This window comes from Hemicordylus capensis, chromosome 3, assembly GCF_027244095.1.
Source record: "Hemicordylus capensis ecotype Gifberg chromosome 3, rHemCap1.1.pri, whole genome shotgun sequence".
In the NCBI taxonomy this organism is placed as follows: Eukaryota; Metazoa; Chordata; class Lepidosauria; order Squamata; family Cordylidae; genus Hemicordylus; species Hemicordylus capensis.
In genome coordinates this window covers 32057190-32071901 of record NC_069659.1, presented here as the reverse complement: position 1 = coordinate 32071901, position 14712 = coordinate 32057190, and the positions used below count along the sequence as shown (strand labels likewise).

The window sequence follows — 14712 nt, the reverse complement described above, 5'->3', positions numbered from 1 at the left end:
AGAATTCTTAAAGGCACTCTGCCATTCCCTAGAACTGCGAAGAAAGGAAACGGTCACTGATGAATATTTTAATAGGCTTGACTCCCTGATCACTATGAGATTGGAAATGCAGTAAAACCAATTAAAACCAATGGCTAACATGGGTTTTGTGAAAATATAACAGAAAATAAATATTTTCAGCCATTCAATAGCAAGAGCTACTTTGCTGAATCAAACCAAAGACTCATTCAGTCTTGTCTAGCACTGTCTCCAAGAGCGGCCAGCCAGACACACCACTTGCTATTATTGTGGCAGTACTGATGACATCTAGCAAAGCCTCCTACTTCTCAAATTTAAAAATGTATGTAAAGGCTTGCTCCTTTGGGATACAAAGTAAAACCCAACACACTCACCACAGGTCTTGATACATGCTCACCCAGACTTGCTGGACTATACGTACACTGTTTGTATACATACAGGAGAACCTTACTATTCACAGATCCAGCATTCATGGTTTCGCATATCCATGGCTGGGTAACTGACAACCGACCTCAGCATATGCGGAGGGGGGAAAGAGGAAAGGGGGTTAATTCTGCATATCCACAAGTTCAGGTTGGTCAGAAAAGACCTCAGAGGTTATTTCCGGCCACCATTTTGAGCACAGGAGCCATTTTGTGACTTATTTTAAAATAAAAATTTCTTAAAAATTTTTTCACCCAAAAATGGCAGAATTGGGCCTTGGGGGCGGGCATCACTGTACATCTGGGGACCTGCAGAGCACAGTACAACACTTTGTGTTACTTTGTGGGGGGCATGATTTTGACCTTCCCGCCCCGCCCCACTCCATCCATCCATCCACCCACTCACTCCAGGAACCTAACCCGGAGTCTCATTGACTCAATGCCTCAGTATCCACTGTGATAGTGGAGAATAGAATCCCCACAGATACTAGGGTTCTCTGTACACACAATAAGTGCTTATTGTTTGTCATGGTCGTAAGGGAAGAGCAACTGTCCCTATGCAATCCCAGCACTTCATCCTTGCAGTGGCTGATGCTAGTGTCTACCTTATGTTTCCTTTTTTTTATTGTGAGCTCTTTGTGGACAGGGAACCTTATTTATGTATCTTCCTATGTGAAACACTTCGAGAACTTTTGTTGAAAAGCAGTATATAAGTAGTAGATTTGTCTTTTCCAGGAGAGCTGGTGTTATGTAGCTGCTAAATGCACTCCCCTCTGAAGGAACGAGTTAGGTTTGTTAAAACCTCACACTGGTTTCTCAGACTGAGGCTGTGGCCAGGAGTGCTTTATTATTAATTATTATTATTGTCATATTTATTTATTTATTTATACATACATACATACCCCTTCTCTCCAGTACACTACTGCTCTTTCTATCAACTTCAGTTGATATGACAGCTGCGTCCGTTCCTTGAAGATAATGAACTCAAAACTGTGGTGCACTCTCTGGTAACCTCTAGGGTTGACTACTGCAATGCTCTTTATGTGGGGCTGCTTTTGTATGTAGTTCATAAACTTCAGTTGGCCCAAAATGCAGCAGCTAAATTGGTCTTCAGGGTTTCTCAAAGAGACCATATTATGGCTGTTTTAAAACAACTGCATTGGTTGCCAATAGGTTTCCGGGCAAAATACAAAGTGCTGGTAATTACCTTTAAAGCCCTAAATGGCTTACAACCGAGTTACCTGGGAGAACGCTTTCTTCTGCATGATCCCCACTGCACATTAAGGTCATAGAGAGAAGTCTATCTCTGGATGCCACCAGCTCATGTAGTGGTGACACGGGAGTGGGCCTTCTCTGTAGTTGCTCCTGGGCTGCAGAATATGCTCCCTATAGACATTCCTGCCTAACATCTTTACCAGCTTTTAAAAGAGCCTCAAAATGCATTTTTTAGCCTGGCTTTTAGTAATCTTTGAATGTTTTAAATTGTTTTTTAACAGTTTGTTTCATTTTGTCTTTATTGTACTTATTTTTGTGAATCACCCAGAGACTTTGGAGTCAGGTGGCATATGAAGGAAGGAAGGAAGGAAATTGTTCTTTGTCCAAAGTGCTCAGAATCTAAAATGAAATATGCGGTAGACACCAGCAACAGCCAGTGGAGGGGTCCTTCACTAGTGCTGAATAGGATCGGTTGCTCTTCCCCTTTTTAATATAAAAAGAATCACCACTTGGAAAGGTTCCTCTTTGCCCAGTTAGCAGAGAACTGGGCAAAATCACACCCATGATTGATTAGTTCAAATGGTACAAGTATCTGATCTGTTCCACTCAAACTGAACTTGCAAAACCCAATGTCCCTCGCTGTGGGTTTTGGATTCTGACATGCAAAAACAAGCCAATATTTTTGATTCAGCAGTAATAGTTTTTTCTGTAAGAGCCAGTGCTGGTTTTACAGCTTCTTCCTGGTGTATTAAATCTGAAAGCCTGCATTAGACTCCTTGATCCTGACCCTGGGTGAACTGTCAAAGTCTTCCAGCATTGTTATCACAACTAAGAGACTTCTGGAGCAAGGAGGAGTTCTAAATTATGTCCTCAGGCTCCTGTCAGTTTGCAACTGCCTTGCTTATACATCATCTTTAGCTTCTCAGAATAATTTGAGTTCCTGATTTCAAAGTCTCCAATTCTGCCATTCGCAGCCCGTTCTCACATAATCTCTTCCCCGCTGACCACACACCGAACTGTTTAGAGCTTTGTGGGGAGTGGGAGATCTCTAAACTAGCATGCACTTCACCACATCATGAATCAACAGAACAGTCTTTATAAAGCAAAAGGAGGTTACCATAAGCTCATCTAATTTAGACTAGAGGACCTCAATGTAAGAAGACCCCTCCTGGATCAATCCATCTAGTCCATCATCATCCTATTTCTCACAATGACCAACCAAATGCCTCTCGGAAGCCCACAAGCAGGAGCATGAAAGCCATCTTCTCTTGTTGCTGCTCAGCTTCTGAGGCATTTCTTGTACCTATCCATCCCACTTGCCCCCACCCCCCACAACAAAAACCAAGATCATAGCAGGAAGCTTACCAATAAGAAAATGCACTGACAGAGCTTCGCCATGTTCCCTCTCTCAGTGTTTTTAAAGAACTTAAAACACACCTTTTAAAGGAGGCTTTTTAATGCTCCATTTTTTGTTATTTCTGGTAGGTTCTTTAGCTTTTTATAATTTTTAGTTTTTAGCTTTTAATATAACTGTTAATTTGAACGTAGTAATGATTGTGGTTTTTAACCTGATAGTTAACTTGTTTGTTCAATTTTGTTAATTTTATTACTTTTATTGTGTTTTGTATCTATTTTATTGTTGTAAGCCACCCCAAGCAGCACTGGAGGGGTGGGGTATAAGTATTTTAAATAAATAAATAATCAGAAAAGATCGGTTCCCAAATGCTATGAAGCTGGAATATTCTAGCCTTTTGGGAAAGAGTATCAGACTGACTGCAGGTTTTCATGTAGTAAAGATTTCTCCTTATGTCAAGGTCTTGCAAACTTCATTTTGGCTTAATTATTTCTAAGAACCCAGAATTAGTCTCCTCCAGTTGACCTCAAGAGCAGAGAGGTTCATAAGGGAGACGTTCCCGCAGATATGCTGCCAATGCAGCTGAGCTATCAGTTTTGATATGCTCCTTGTGGCTGACCTGTGGTTAATACACTTCTGCGCTAGCTGAAGCTTCTAGACTGGACTGGCTGGGTAGAAAGACTAAAAGCTTGGTCTTCTATGTTTTCCTGGCAAGCAGAACAGAACTGTCTGTTGTCTACATATAGGTTCTAGCTTCAGCCCTAAAGTCTGGCTCCTGTTTGAGCCCCCAAATTCTAGCATCACATGGAAAACAATAACTCCTGACTGCAAGGACCATGGAGCTGGATAACATTAACTCTAAGTCTGGTTCACAACACCACTTCCTGCAGCCCCGGCCCAGACAGAAAAGATTTGATTGAATACTATGCTGTAAAATGTTCCTCCTGAAAGTCATTTTTAATGCAGAGTAATAGTTACTACCTGGCACACTCAGTCTTTTCTTTCTGCACTAAGAGCATTTGTGTCTCTACTTTCAAACTACAATGTGAGTTATTTCCCAGTCCAGTTCTCCAAGTTCCACTGACAGCACAAAGAGAATACAGAAAAAGACCTAGTAAAAGAACATCACAAGTTTACTCAAAGGAATCCAATCTCTGCTAGGTGCCAAACATGAATCATGGTTATTTAGAATCAACACAATAAGATATGGAAGGGAAATGACGGACACGGTTGGATCTCCATCTTGGAAAATCATTCCAGTCAATATTCCCTGAACAGGCCGAACTTCGTGCTGCAATAAATATGCCAGTGCAAAATTATAGCTCAACATGCAATTTGCATTCACATCTTCAATGGAAGGCTTGCTTGTGGGAATTATCATGGCATAAGCATTTCAAACTTAAGGAGAACATTCTCCCTGAATTCTGTATCAGTTAAATTTCATTGCAATTCCTTTACTGCTACATTAAATTCAAATGTGCACACGCACACAGAGAAGCCAAAAGGGAAATGCAGTTCACTCCTGAGGGGGAGAGAAAGACTATATTGTGTAAGGACTACAACTACAAAGGAGAGATGAAAATAATGAAACTATACGAATGGGCCAAATAATATGCAAATTGCCCTAATGTATTACACTCCAAACCCTTCCATTCCATCACCAACAGTGATTGGACCATAGGTCCATCTAGCTCAGTATTGTCTACATTGGCTGGCAGCAGCTCTCCAAGGTTACAGGCAGGAGTCTTTTCCAACCCTACCTGCAGACGCCAGGGATTGAACCTGGGACTTTCTGCTGCATGTAAAGCAGATGCTCTACCGCTGAGCTATGACCCATCCTCAGCTGTCATTACACTGGGCTTGTGTGTGTGTGTGTACGTACTTATGTACATCTTTAATGTAACATAACAGATCACCCTTGTTACTTATCGCCATCATCTCAAAATCAAAAGGTGCACAGCCTCCAAACATAGATTCCATTTGTAGATACTATAACTTAAAACTACCAGTAGACCTGCCATTCACAATCATGTGTATTCCTTTTGAAAAGCCATGTAGGTTAGTGGTCATGTAACTTCCATAGCAACAAATTCCATGTTATGAGTTGTGTGAAGTACTCCTTTTTGCCTGTCTAGAACCTATTAACAATTAAACTGAATCATCCAGAGTTTTGAGAGAATAGTTTCACTACTCAATCGCTCAATAAAATTATGCACTCTCTCAATAAAATTATGTATGGAGTAGAGAAAGTGGATAGGGATGGGCCCGGACCAGTCCGGAGGCCATTAAAAAAGCCTCCAGACCGGTCCGGAGGTGGGGGGTACCTTTAAGAGTCACATCACTCTGTGACGTGTGCGCGCGCGCAAAGGACTGCTGAGGTTTTTTGCAAGTAATGTCGGGGAAGGGGCGGTAGGGAGGTGTCCTGCCGCCCCAATTACACAGAGGATTACGGTGCCAAGCGGGAAAGCGGCGGGAGGGGTAAGTAAATCCTCCCGCCGCTCTTAAAGGTACCCTTTAGGACCGACAAAAGGAAGAACTTCTTCACACAGTGCATAATTAACTTATGGAATTCTCTGCCACAGGATGTGGTGATGGGCACTAGCTTGGATGGCTTTAAAAGGGGTTTAGACAAAGCCATGGAGGACAGGTCTATCAATGGCTACTAGTCTGGTGGCTATAGGCTACCTCCAACCTCAAAGGCATCATGCCGCTAAATATCAGTTGCAAGGGAGCAACTGCAGGAGAACGAGCCATCACCCCCTGCCTGTGGGCTCCTCAGAGGCATCTGGTGGGCCACTATGTGAAACAGAATGCTGGACTAGATGAGCCTTGAGCCTGATCCAGCAGGGCAGTTCTTATGTTCTTAATGAGTTCACAATTTGTATGTCATCATCACATTCCTATTATTCAGCTTTCAACAACCTAAGAAGTCCCCAACTTCTCATGCCTTTCTAAACAAGGCAAGTATGCCATCCTACTGAGCATTTTAGCTGGGTTGGGTTTTGTTTTTTGTCAACTTCTCCAACTCCGCATCCTTTTTGAGATAGGGTAAATAAAACTAATCATCATAAAGATCAGCACAGTGGGCCATTGCAAATGCAATCATCCAATCTCTTAACTATGTTTAATCAGGTCCTTGGGTTGAGCCATCTGTTCCCAATCAGCATTGCCAATACCCCCTCTGGTTATCTGTGGCTATGAATTACACTGATATTAACCATGGTTAACAGTAACCTGGTATGCTAGGTAACCACGGTATGCTATCCAGCTTCAAACCTAGGTTTGAAATCATGGCTATAGGGAACCCTGGGTAAGTGTTAACTGCAGTAATACAGATGACAATGTAAGACTAAACGTAGGTTAAGACTGAGAGGGGAATGGGAAGAGGAATTCATGCAGAATGAAGAGGAGAGGGAACATTTGATCCCATGGCCCACTCTAAGAGATTGGAAGCATTAACATCTATACTGGCCCATTGTAAATTTATATACTGGTTATCATGATATGTGCTCTCTTACTTTCAGTCCCATTCCTAGCAATGCCAAATACAGAATTGCCTCTTTTCACTGCCGCAAAACATGAAGCTGATGTTTTCAGTGAGCAGCCTACTTGATCTCAATCTCTATTCCAGGAGAGATACTGCCTATGAAGTTTCCTAAAATAGACAGGTTTCCTCCTACATTTAGAGATTTTTTTAAACAATGAAAATGAAAAGCAAAGTGTTGGAGGCTATCTGGTAATATAAGGATATATTAAGAAAGAAAATGCCATCAAAAATGGGTTGTGAAAGTTGCATTTTCAAAGGCACCAACAGTGTTTCAGTGAAAGAATGAAAAGTCTTACCTTTGCATTTCTCTTTCTGGCTTCCCTTCTTGCTGCCTTTTCTTTTAATCTCTTCTCCTGCAAGTAACAAATTAAATACATGAAACTAAATTCTACAAAATAAAGGGATATATTACAAGACACAAACCTGATCATTCTACAAAAAGCTTTCCTCAGAATCTGCTTGCCATACCATTAGCTTTCAATAATGAATTAAAACAATGAATATTAATATAATTAAAATGAACGTGACGGAAACAAGTCCCAAATTTTAACAGAGCTTACTAATAAGGAAGTGTGCAACAACCTGAATCTGGCCTGCAAAAGAACCCTCTTTCTAGCCTGTTGCTTTTTTCAGAGGCCAGCACAATATTGGGTTTTGTTCCATGGCTCCGAAAGGCCAACAAACGTAGAGCTGGATAGCAATTTTTATTCCTTTGTTTGATTTCCCCCCAACTCTGGCTCTCTCTTCCAGGTCAGGCTGTAATACAGAGTTGCTTTAAGTGGCTTCTGCATCAATATGTGTATCATGGAAAGTTCATAACACTAAAATGTAAAGTGTGCCGTCGGGTCAATGTCAACTCTTGGCAACCACAGAGCCCTGTGGTTGTCTTTGGTAGAATACAAGAGGGGTCTACCATTGCCTCCTCCCGCGCAGTATCACCTTTTAAAATGCTATCTTTTAGGAAAACATAGTCACTGTGGAACTTCCACATTTCTTGTCTTTTATATGTAAGTTACTGTTTTGATTACTTTAGTCAAGTTGATGCTCCATTAGGTTTTCACCTAATCAATGCTTCATTTCCCCCTAATACTATAGCTGTTTTGCATCATCAGCCAGGTAGCCATCCACCGTCATCCACAACCCAGAGCAATCTGGTATATCTGTGAGCTTCTCAAGGGAAGATCCTTCCCAGAACTTACATATGGTTCACAACAAAATTTTTAACTCAAGTCCCATATCCTAAGCCATTTAAAAAGTATTACAAATCTATACAGCATACATACAAGTACATTTAACACAATAACTTCAAGTTATTTTAAAAAAGAAAAATTGTAACTACAATACAAACTACGACATTGCCAACATATTAACTTATATGAAATAAGAGATAAAATGTCATGAAAGACAAAATGAAAGATATATGAATTGTAAAGATAACAAAAAACCTTCTACTTAAACAACAGAGAAATATTCTAGACACACAAATGCAAATCCTTTCACAGTAAATATGTTTGAAGATTACTTAGGTTAGCTTCCGGTATCTAACAAAAGGATCCCAGATCAAATAAAAGTAATCTTTCTTCAGTCTATTTTCTTTTAACTTGGTGTATGTTGATAATTTTCATTATTTCATAATACCCCAATCTTATCAACTATTCTGTTGTTGCAGGTAATTTAGAAGATTTCCATCTAGATGCAATCAATATCCTAGCTGTCAATAAAATTATTAGTTATTAAACAATTTACAAGGATCATCATGAGTACTGTATCTGTTAAATCATTTAATAAAAAGTTATTGGGTCTAAATTCACTGTTCTGTATTTTTCTTTACATACATTATTAAATTCCAAAATACAAATATACTCATGAAATTCTACCAAACTAGCCGACCCCACACGGAGCATCTGTGCACTCTTTGGGGCTGGTGGTTACCTCCTCCCACCCTTCTGCCCCAGTCTCTGCTTCTGGGCCCGGCCACCTCTCCTCCCCACCACCCTTTCTGCCCCCCTTTCTTCCCCCCCTCCTGGGCCTTGCCTCCACAGCCGGGCCCGCCACCAATCCTCCTGGGTGTGCCTCAGCCAATCAGGTGCGTCCGCAGCCCAGCCAATCAGCTGGGCGCAGGGATGCACATTCCAAGGCACACCCAGGAGAATTAATATAATAGATGCATTCCAAATTGGCTCCATCATCTCCCTACCATCACTGAGGAGTGAGCGCTCACTTAACTCTATTGAACCCTCCGCACTTCCGTGCTGCCTCTGGCAGCCTCAAACCATCTAGGTGCCTCCTTATAAGGAGGCCATTGTCACGACTGAGTGAGAGGGCTTCAGGGTGGGTGGTGGGAAAGGGAGGAGAAGCTCATCTTCCCCACAGACAAGCAACGTGGAGTTGCGGGGCGTGCAAATTGTGCACCTAGATGGTCTGAGGCTGCCAGAGGCAGCACGGAAGTGCGGAGGGTGGGACGCGTTGTCCCAGCCCCTAGAAATCCCACAATGTACCGCACAAGTGTGTGGTGCATTGTGGGGATCACCCCAACAATGGGCGAGCACCCGTTAGTGTTTCAGCACTGGCTGAAAGCAGCCAGCGCTGACAGACGATCAATTCAATAGAGTTAAGTGAGCACTCACTCCCATGACCTCGTTGAAGAGCCTGGCTTCTTAGCTGGGTTTGCCGCCGAGGCTCTATCAGAGCTCCTTGGCTCCCAGCAGTTCCCACAGGCAGCCAAGCCTGGGCACAGCTGCCCTAGCCCGGTCTCGACCGCTCACAGAACAGCCTCTAGATATCTTGTGAAGTCTAGCTGGAGTTAAGTACCAGTGCTTAAGTAACTTGTAAAAGTTTTGTTTGATATTTACAATTGATGAAACAGCCATATTTAGGTAAAAATCTTTCAGTGGCTATCTGAAAGTTGACCAACCTAATATTCTTTTAAATTGCTCACTTCTCTTACCTTCTGAAGATATAAACTGACATCCACACTAACATCACTTGTGTGAAATAATGTTTTACACACATAATGGGAAGAGCAGCCTTCTGTGGCTCCCAAAAATTTGTCCTTGGGAGTCCTGCAATCACCAGGGACATTGTTTTCAGGAACCACAGAGGGCTGTAGCAGGAAGAAGGGAAATCAACAAAAACAAAATCCCAGTCCTACTGTTTGTGCATGTGACAAAATGGCACAGGATCACTTTCAATGCAAATTGGCTTAGAACTGTTGGAGCTGTCAATCATAAGAGGCAGTTAAGGGTGACAGAAGTTGGAAGTGAAGTTCAGTTAGGGTGGGGATTTGGGTCTGACTAGGAACAATCTGAAAGAGAAGCTGTTGAAACTTAAAGGATAAGACAATAGGGATGTGCAAACTGATTTGGGTACAAATCGATTCGGGTACAAATCAACCTGAATCTAGCTGATTCATGTGATTTGGCAACAGAACAAATTGCCCCTGTGGTTCATTGGCTAGATTTGGGTCTAAATCAAAACAAGCCTGATTCTATTCAAATCAAATCGAGATTCAGATTTCTCCTATTAATTCCCCCAGATTCCCAGCTTTCTTTCTTCTTCTTCTTCTTTAATAAAGCTAAGCTCTAGCCCTTGTAGAGGTGGAGTTATGGAGCAAAATGAGTGGTCATTATTTTTCAAGTGTTTGGATTCTTTGATGTATAATAACTTTTCCTCAATTAATCCCTATGAGGATTCATTACACACTTTCATTTCTTCTGTTCATTTTGAAAGTCTTTGACAGTGCCAACTGTCAACTGCCATGTGCCAACTACACTTCCCTCCCACCCGCATGGCAGTGGGGTACTACTTAGTTTATGTTCTAGGAATTTTTTCAAGTGCTTACATTACACTCTTTGGTGTCTAATAACCTTTCCTCATAGTGAATCCCTATGAGGATTCATTACACACCAAAGAGTCTAAACACCTCAAAAATTCCTAAAATATAAACTAAGTACCCACTGGCTTGTGGGTTGTAGGGTAGTTGGCACATGGGATGCCACTAATTCTCCACCCCCACCTGCAAAGCAGTGGAGTCAAAATGAACAGAAGAAATGATGGTGTGTAATGAAGACACCAAGGAATCTAAACACTTCAATATTCCTAAAAAATAAACTGAATACCCCACTGCCTTGCAGGTGGGCATGTGTATAGTTGGCACACAGCAGTTGACACTGTCCAATGACAGTCAAAATGAACAGAAGAAATGAAGATGTGCAATGAATCCTCGTAGGGATTCATTATGAGGAAATTATACACCAAATAATCCAAACACTTGAAAAATAATGACCACACATTTTGCTCCATAACTCCAGTTCTACAAGGGCTAGAGCTTAGCTTTAAAAGAAAGAAAGAAAAAGAAAGGAAGCAAGCAAGCAAGCAAGCAGAGGATCCATGTTAGGGTTATGATAGAGAGAATTCGAATCCGCATTATTTCTATGGAGGAAATATACAATATCAGTAAGAACTTTTTAAAAAACCATTAAAAATCAACCAAGTGCCTCACTGCCTTGAAATTTGGGTGGGAGATGGCACCTATGGGGACCTACTCACCACCCATATTTGGTACACCTAGGACCTTTATAAGTGGTCCAGATCGATCCAAATCTGAATCAAATTGAATCCAAATAGAATCTGGGGTGATTCGGGGGGACAGATTCAGACACAAAACAGATCAGGGGTGATTCGATTTGTGCACAAATCAAATTTAAAAAATTTATCCGTGCACATCTCTATGAGACAGTCTAAAAAAATAAATGACTGGGTTGTTTGGATTGGGTTGTGAAGTACAGTTCTGGGAAGGAACTGGGTTCAAAGGTGAAAAGCCTTACATAAGAAGGCTTATGTAAAAAGAAGTTCAAGTCATCAACACTGTAGCCAAGCAAGATTTCAGCCCTGCTAATCAGTAGTGAAACAAACAAACCTCAGAAAACATCTTTAAATAAATATTCTTCTTGTTTTGTTTTAAAGAACATTTGACTGAGTCAGTTCTATAATAAACTCTCCTCACATCTGCACACCAATGTTAGGGGCGTATCTAGCATGCGGCAGGCAGGGCACGTGCCCTGGGTGCCACTTAAAGGGGGGCGCCATTTTTAAAAATTTAAAAATTTTTAAAATGGCCACTGAAAACAAAATGGCCATCGCACATGCTCATATGGTCCCTGAGATGCCCTAGAGGCCAGCGGGGGAGGGGAAACCTTTGCAGACCCCCACACATGGTCCTTAAGAAGCCTCCCCGAAGGGGCTACAGATAATTTATATATATATATATATATATATATATATATATATATATATATATATATATATCACTGTACACATCAGTTTGGCACTATGTACAGAGAATCAGGGCTTGTGAATACTGAGCTAAAGCTTATGAGCTAGGATTGTATTCATTTGCTCTTACTTTGCTTCTTGTGATAAGTGAGTTAAATGTGATGTCTTAATAATATGGCTATTAATGGTGAGTTTGTCTTTGAATCAGTGTGAAATCCTTACTATTAAGGCCACTGGGAGTTCCTTGTTCTCTTTCTCTCATTTTAACTGTCTTTCCGAAATACTAGAATATATTCCAAGCGGTGACACAGTTTATTCTGCATATCCTTTAATTATTTTCAGAGTATCTGGGAAAAGTCAAATTCTCCATTTATTTTTAAAACTTATGTAATAGTGATGCTACAGTACATAGTAGAGAATTAGACAGTCACTTCTGTTTAGTTTTCCAAGTACAACTCCACATAGTATTTGGGTATTTCATGAGCCCCAGCATACTGAAATTTGTAGTTTTCTAGCATTTTTTGGTCTGGCTACGTCCACTGCTAATTGGTTTTTGAAATATTAAAAGATTAACGAGCTTGACTTGTATTTTTCAGCTGATATTATGGTAATGTTATCTGAAAGATGGGTGTCAGATGTTTGGACAGGGGGCGCAATTTCAGTGCTTGCCCTAGGCACTATTTTCTCTAGCTATGCCTAATGGTAAAGAAACCAACAGAGTTACAGAGGCTTCATCATATAATTGGTAGCAGCGGAAATGTAAGTACACTTATACAAGCCAAATTAACATCTAAAGTAGAAAACAAACTAAAAATAAACTTTATACACTTCCTTGACTCAGCCCCAACTTGCATGGCATGTGTGTGCACACTACTTCTGGTATGACGCTGACTGGTGTGGCAAGAGGGAATACAGCTGACCCACGCCAGTGATTTTTAATGCCGCACCGGAGGGCGAAGTGCGGCAGGAGACATAAGAGCACCCTCCCTGAGCCTTAAAGAGACCCCCCGCCCCCACGTTCGAACTGGTTCAAATGCAGGGGTTCTGAACCTGTTTGGTGTTCTAAGAATAGAATGCTGAAGAGGTTTGTGCACATCCCTACTATTTAACACTTTCAAGTGGTCAAAGTGGTGAACAGGCATGTGCAAAGTCCTCCAATATTGCCCAGAAGCTGACAATGGATTAGGTTAACCACGCATCAAAGTCTCAAATGGTTCCTATCACATACCCAAAATTTTCCAATTATAATATGTGCCCATGCACTGTATGCAGTGCTAACTTTAGTTACATAACTACCGCTAGTTATGTAGTAGAACAGAATATAAGAGCAAGCAGTTCCAAACCCTTCTAGCAACAAAATTGTTTCCCGCTTCCTGCCAAGGCAAGTTATTGAATTTGTTCTAATTCTTTAACTTGTTTTTTCTTGCTGAAAACAGTTTTCTTGCCATTTGGTTTGCAACTGCTTACTCTTTGATTCAACAGTATATGGCACATTCTACAGTTATTGCAGAAGCAGTAAGAAGAGATGGGGAGGTGGAAAGTAGGGGTGTGCACGGAAAGCATGCAGTGGTTCGGTCTGAATTTGGACTGAACTGCCGCTCCACGAATCAGTTCATCGGACCGATTGGCTGGTTAAACTGATGAACCGCTGGTTCAGAGTGGTTTGCATTCGAACTGCTCAAACCGCTCTGTTCGTGCCGGACAGGTTCAGCCGCAAACCAGTCCATGCACACCCCTAGTGGGCAGTTTTCACTGACCAGAATGATTGCCCAATCATTCAGAGCCTGATCTAATGCCACTGATTTGAGAATAGGAAAGGGCAGGAGCCAGAGTGGAAGAAGATGCTGGCAGCTCTGCAGGAAGGGGTGAGGGGAAATCCAATGAGAAGCAAAATATCACATGGCTGAAGGGAAAAGAAAGAAGGGCTTTGTGAAGCAGGTATGACTTGTAAAAATTCCTAAAATATATATCTCAGTGTATTATATGCATCATAGACTGAGGCTGTTATTACACGGGGGAATGTATTACAACTGGAAATTACAGCATCAATCGTGTTATAAAAACACATTCTAAACTACTAGAAGGCAACATTTTCAGTATTATAAAAACACATTATAAACCACCAGAGGGGCAACATTTTCAGTGTTGCCTACACTAGCAAGAGCCACCTAATGGCGCAGTGGGGAAATGACTTGACTAATAAGCCTGAGACTGCCAGTATGAATCCCCGATGGTATGTTTCCCAGACTATGGGAAACATAGACTATGGGAAACACCTATATCAGGCAGCAGTGATATAGGAAGATGCTGAAAGGCATCATCTCATACTGCATGGGAGATGGCAATGGTAAACTCCTCCTGTATTCTACCAAAGACAACCATAGGGCTCTGTGGTCGCCAGGAGTCAACACCGACTCAACAGCACACTTTACCTTTACCTACACTAGCAAGCCAAGAATAAAATTAAGGATTTTTCAGTTCAAACCTCTCTTAGCCACAGAGCTGCATATAGTAGGTTTTCACTTCTTTAGGGGAAGTAAGATGAATCTCTTACAAGGTAAATGTGTAGCTTGATTCTAATTCTGATTATCTTTAGGGTTGCCACCTTTTTTCCAGCAGGTCATCTCTACTTTTAATGGTTGCATGACAGAAATTCAACAGGCCATCTTTCTCATCCCCTTACTGAGGGATCTTGAATGTCCTCCTGCCACAGGACTAAGGTTTTGGTAGCCCTAAGTACAAAGGCGGCTGCTTCTCCACTGCAAAGTGATGGAGGTGTGGTTTAATTTGCAGGGAAGAAGCAGCAGGTGGGTGCTTAACCCTTCCCCTGCCCTCCACTATTCCCCAGCTACCTCCCCCCTCTTTCCGCCAGTTTGATCCAA

At 41.6% G+C, this 14712-nt stretch overlaps 1 protein-coding gene across 2 annotated transcripts in view; it reads right to left on the bottom strand.

Moving 5' to 3' along the window:
• DDX10 (DEAD-box helicase 10) overlaps nt 1-14712 on the bottom strand; it is a 300200-nt gene that overhangs the window by 72581 nt on the left and 212907 nt on the right. For both annotated transcript variants that reach the window (XR_008320238.1, XM_053312440.1), the window contains exon 16: nt 6853-6909. Coding sequence is in view for 1 of the 2 variants with exons in the window: in XM_053312440.1 (XP_053168415.1) it covers nt 6853-6909 (57 nt within the window). In the remaining variant the exon portion in view is untranslated. The remainder of the gene's footprint in view (nt 1-6852; nt 6910-14712) is intronic.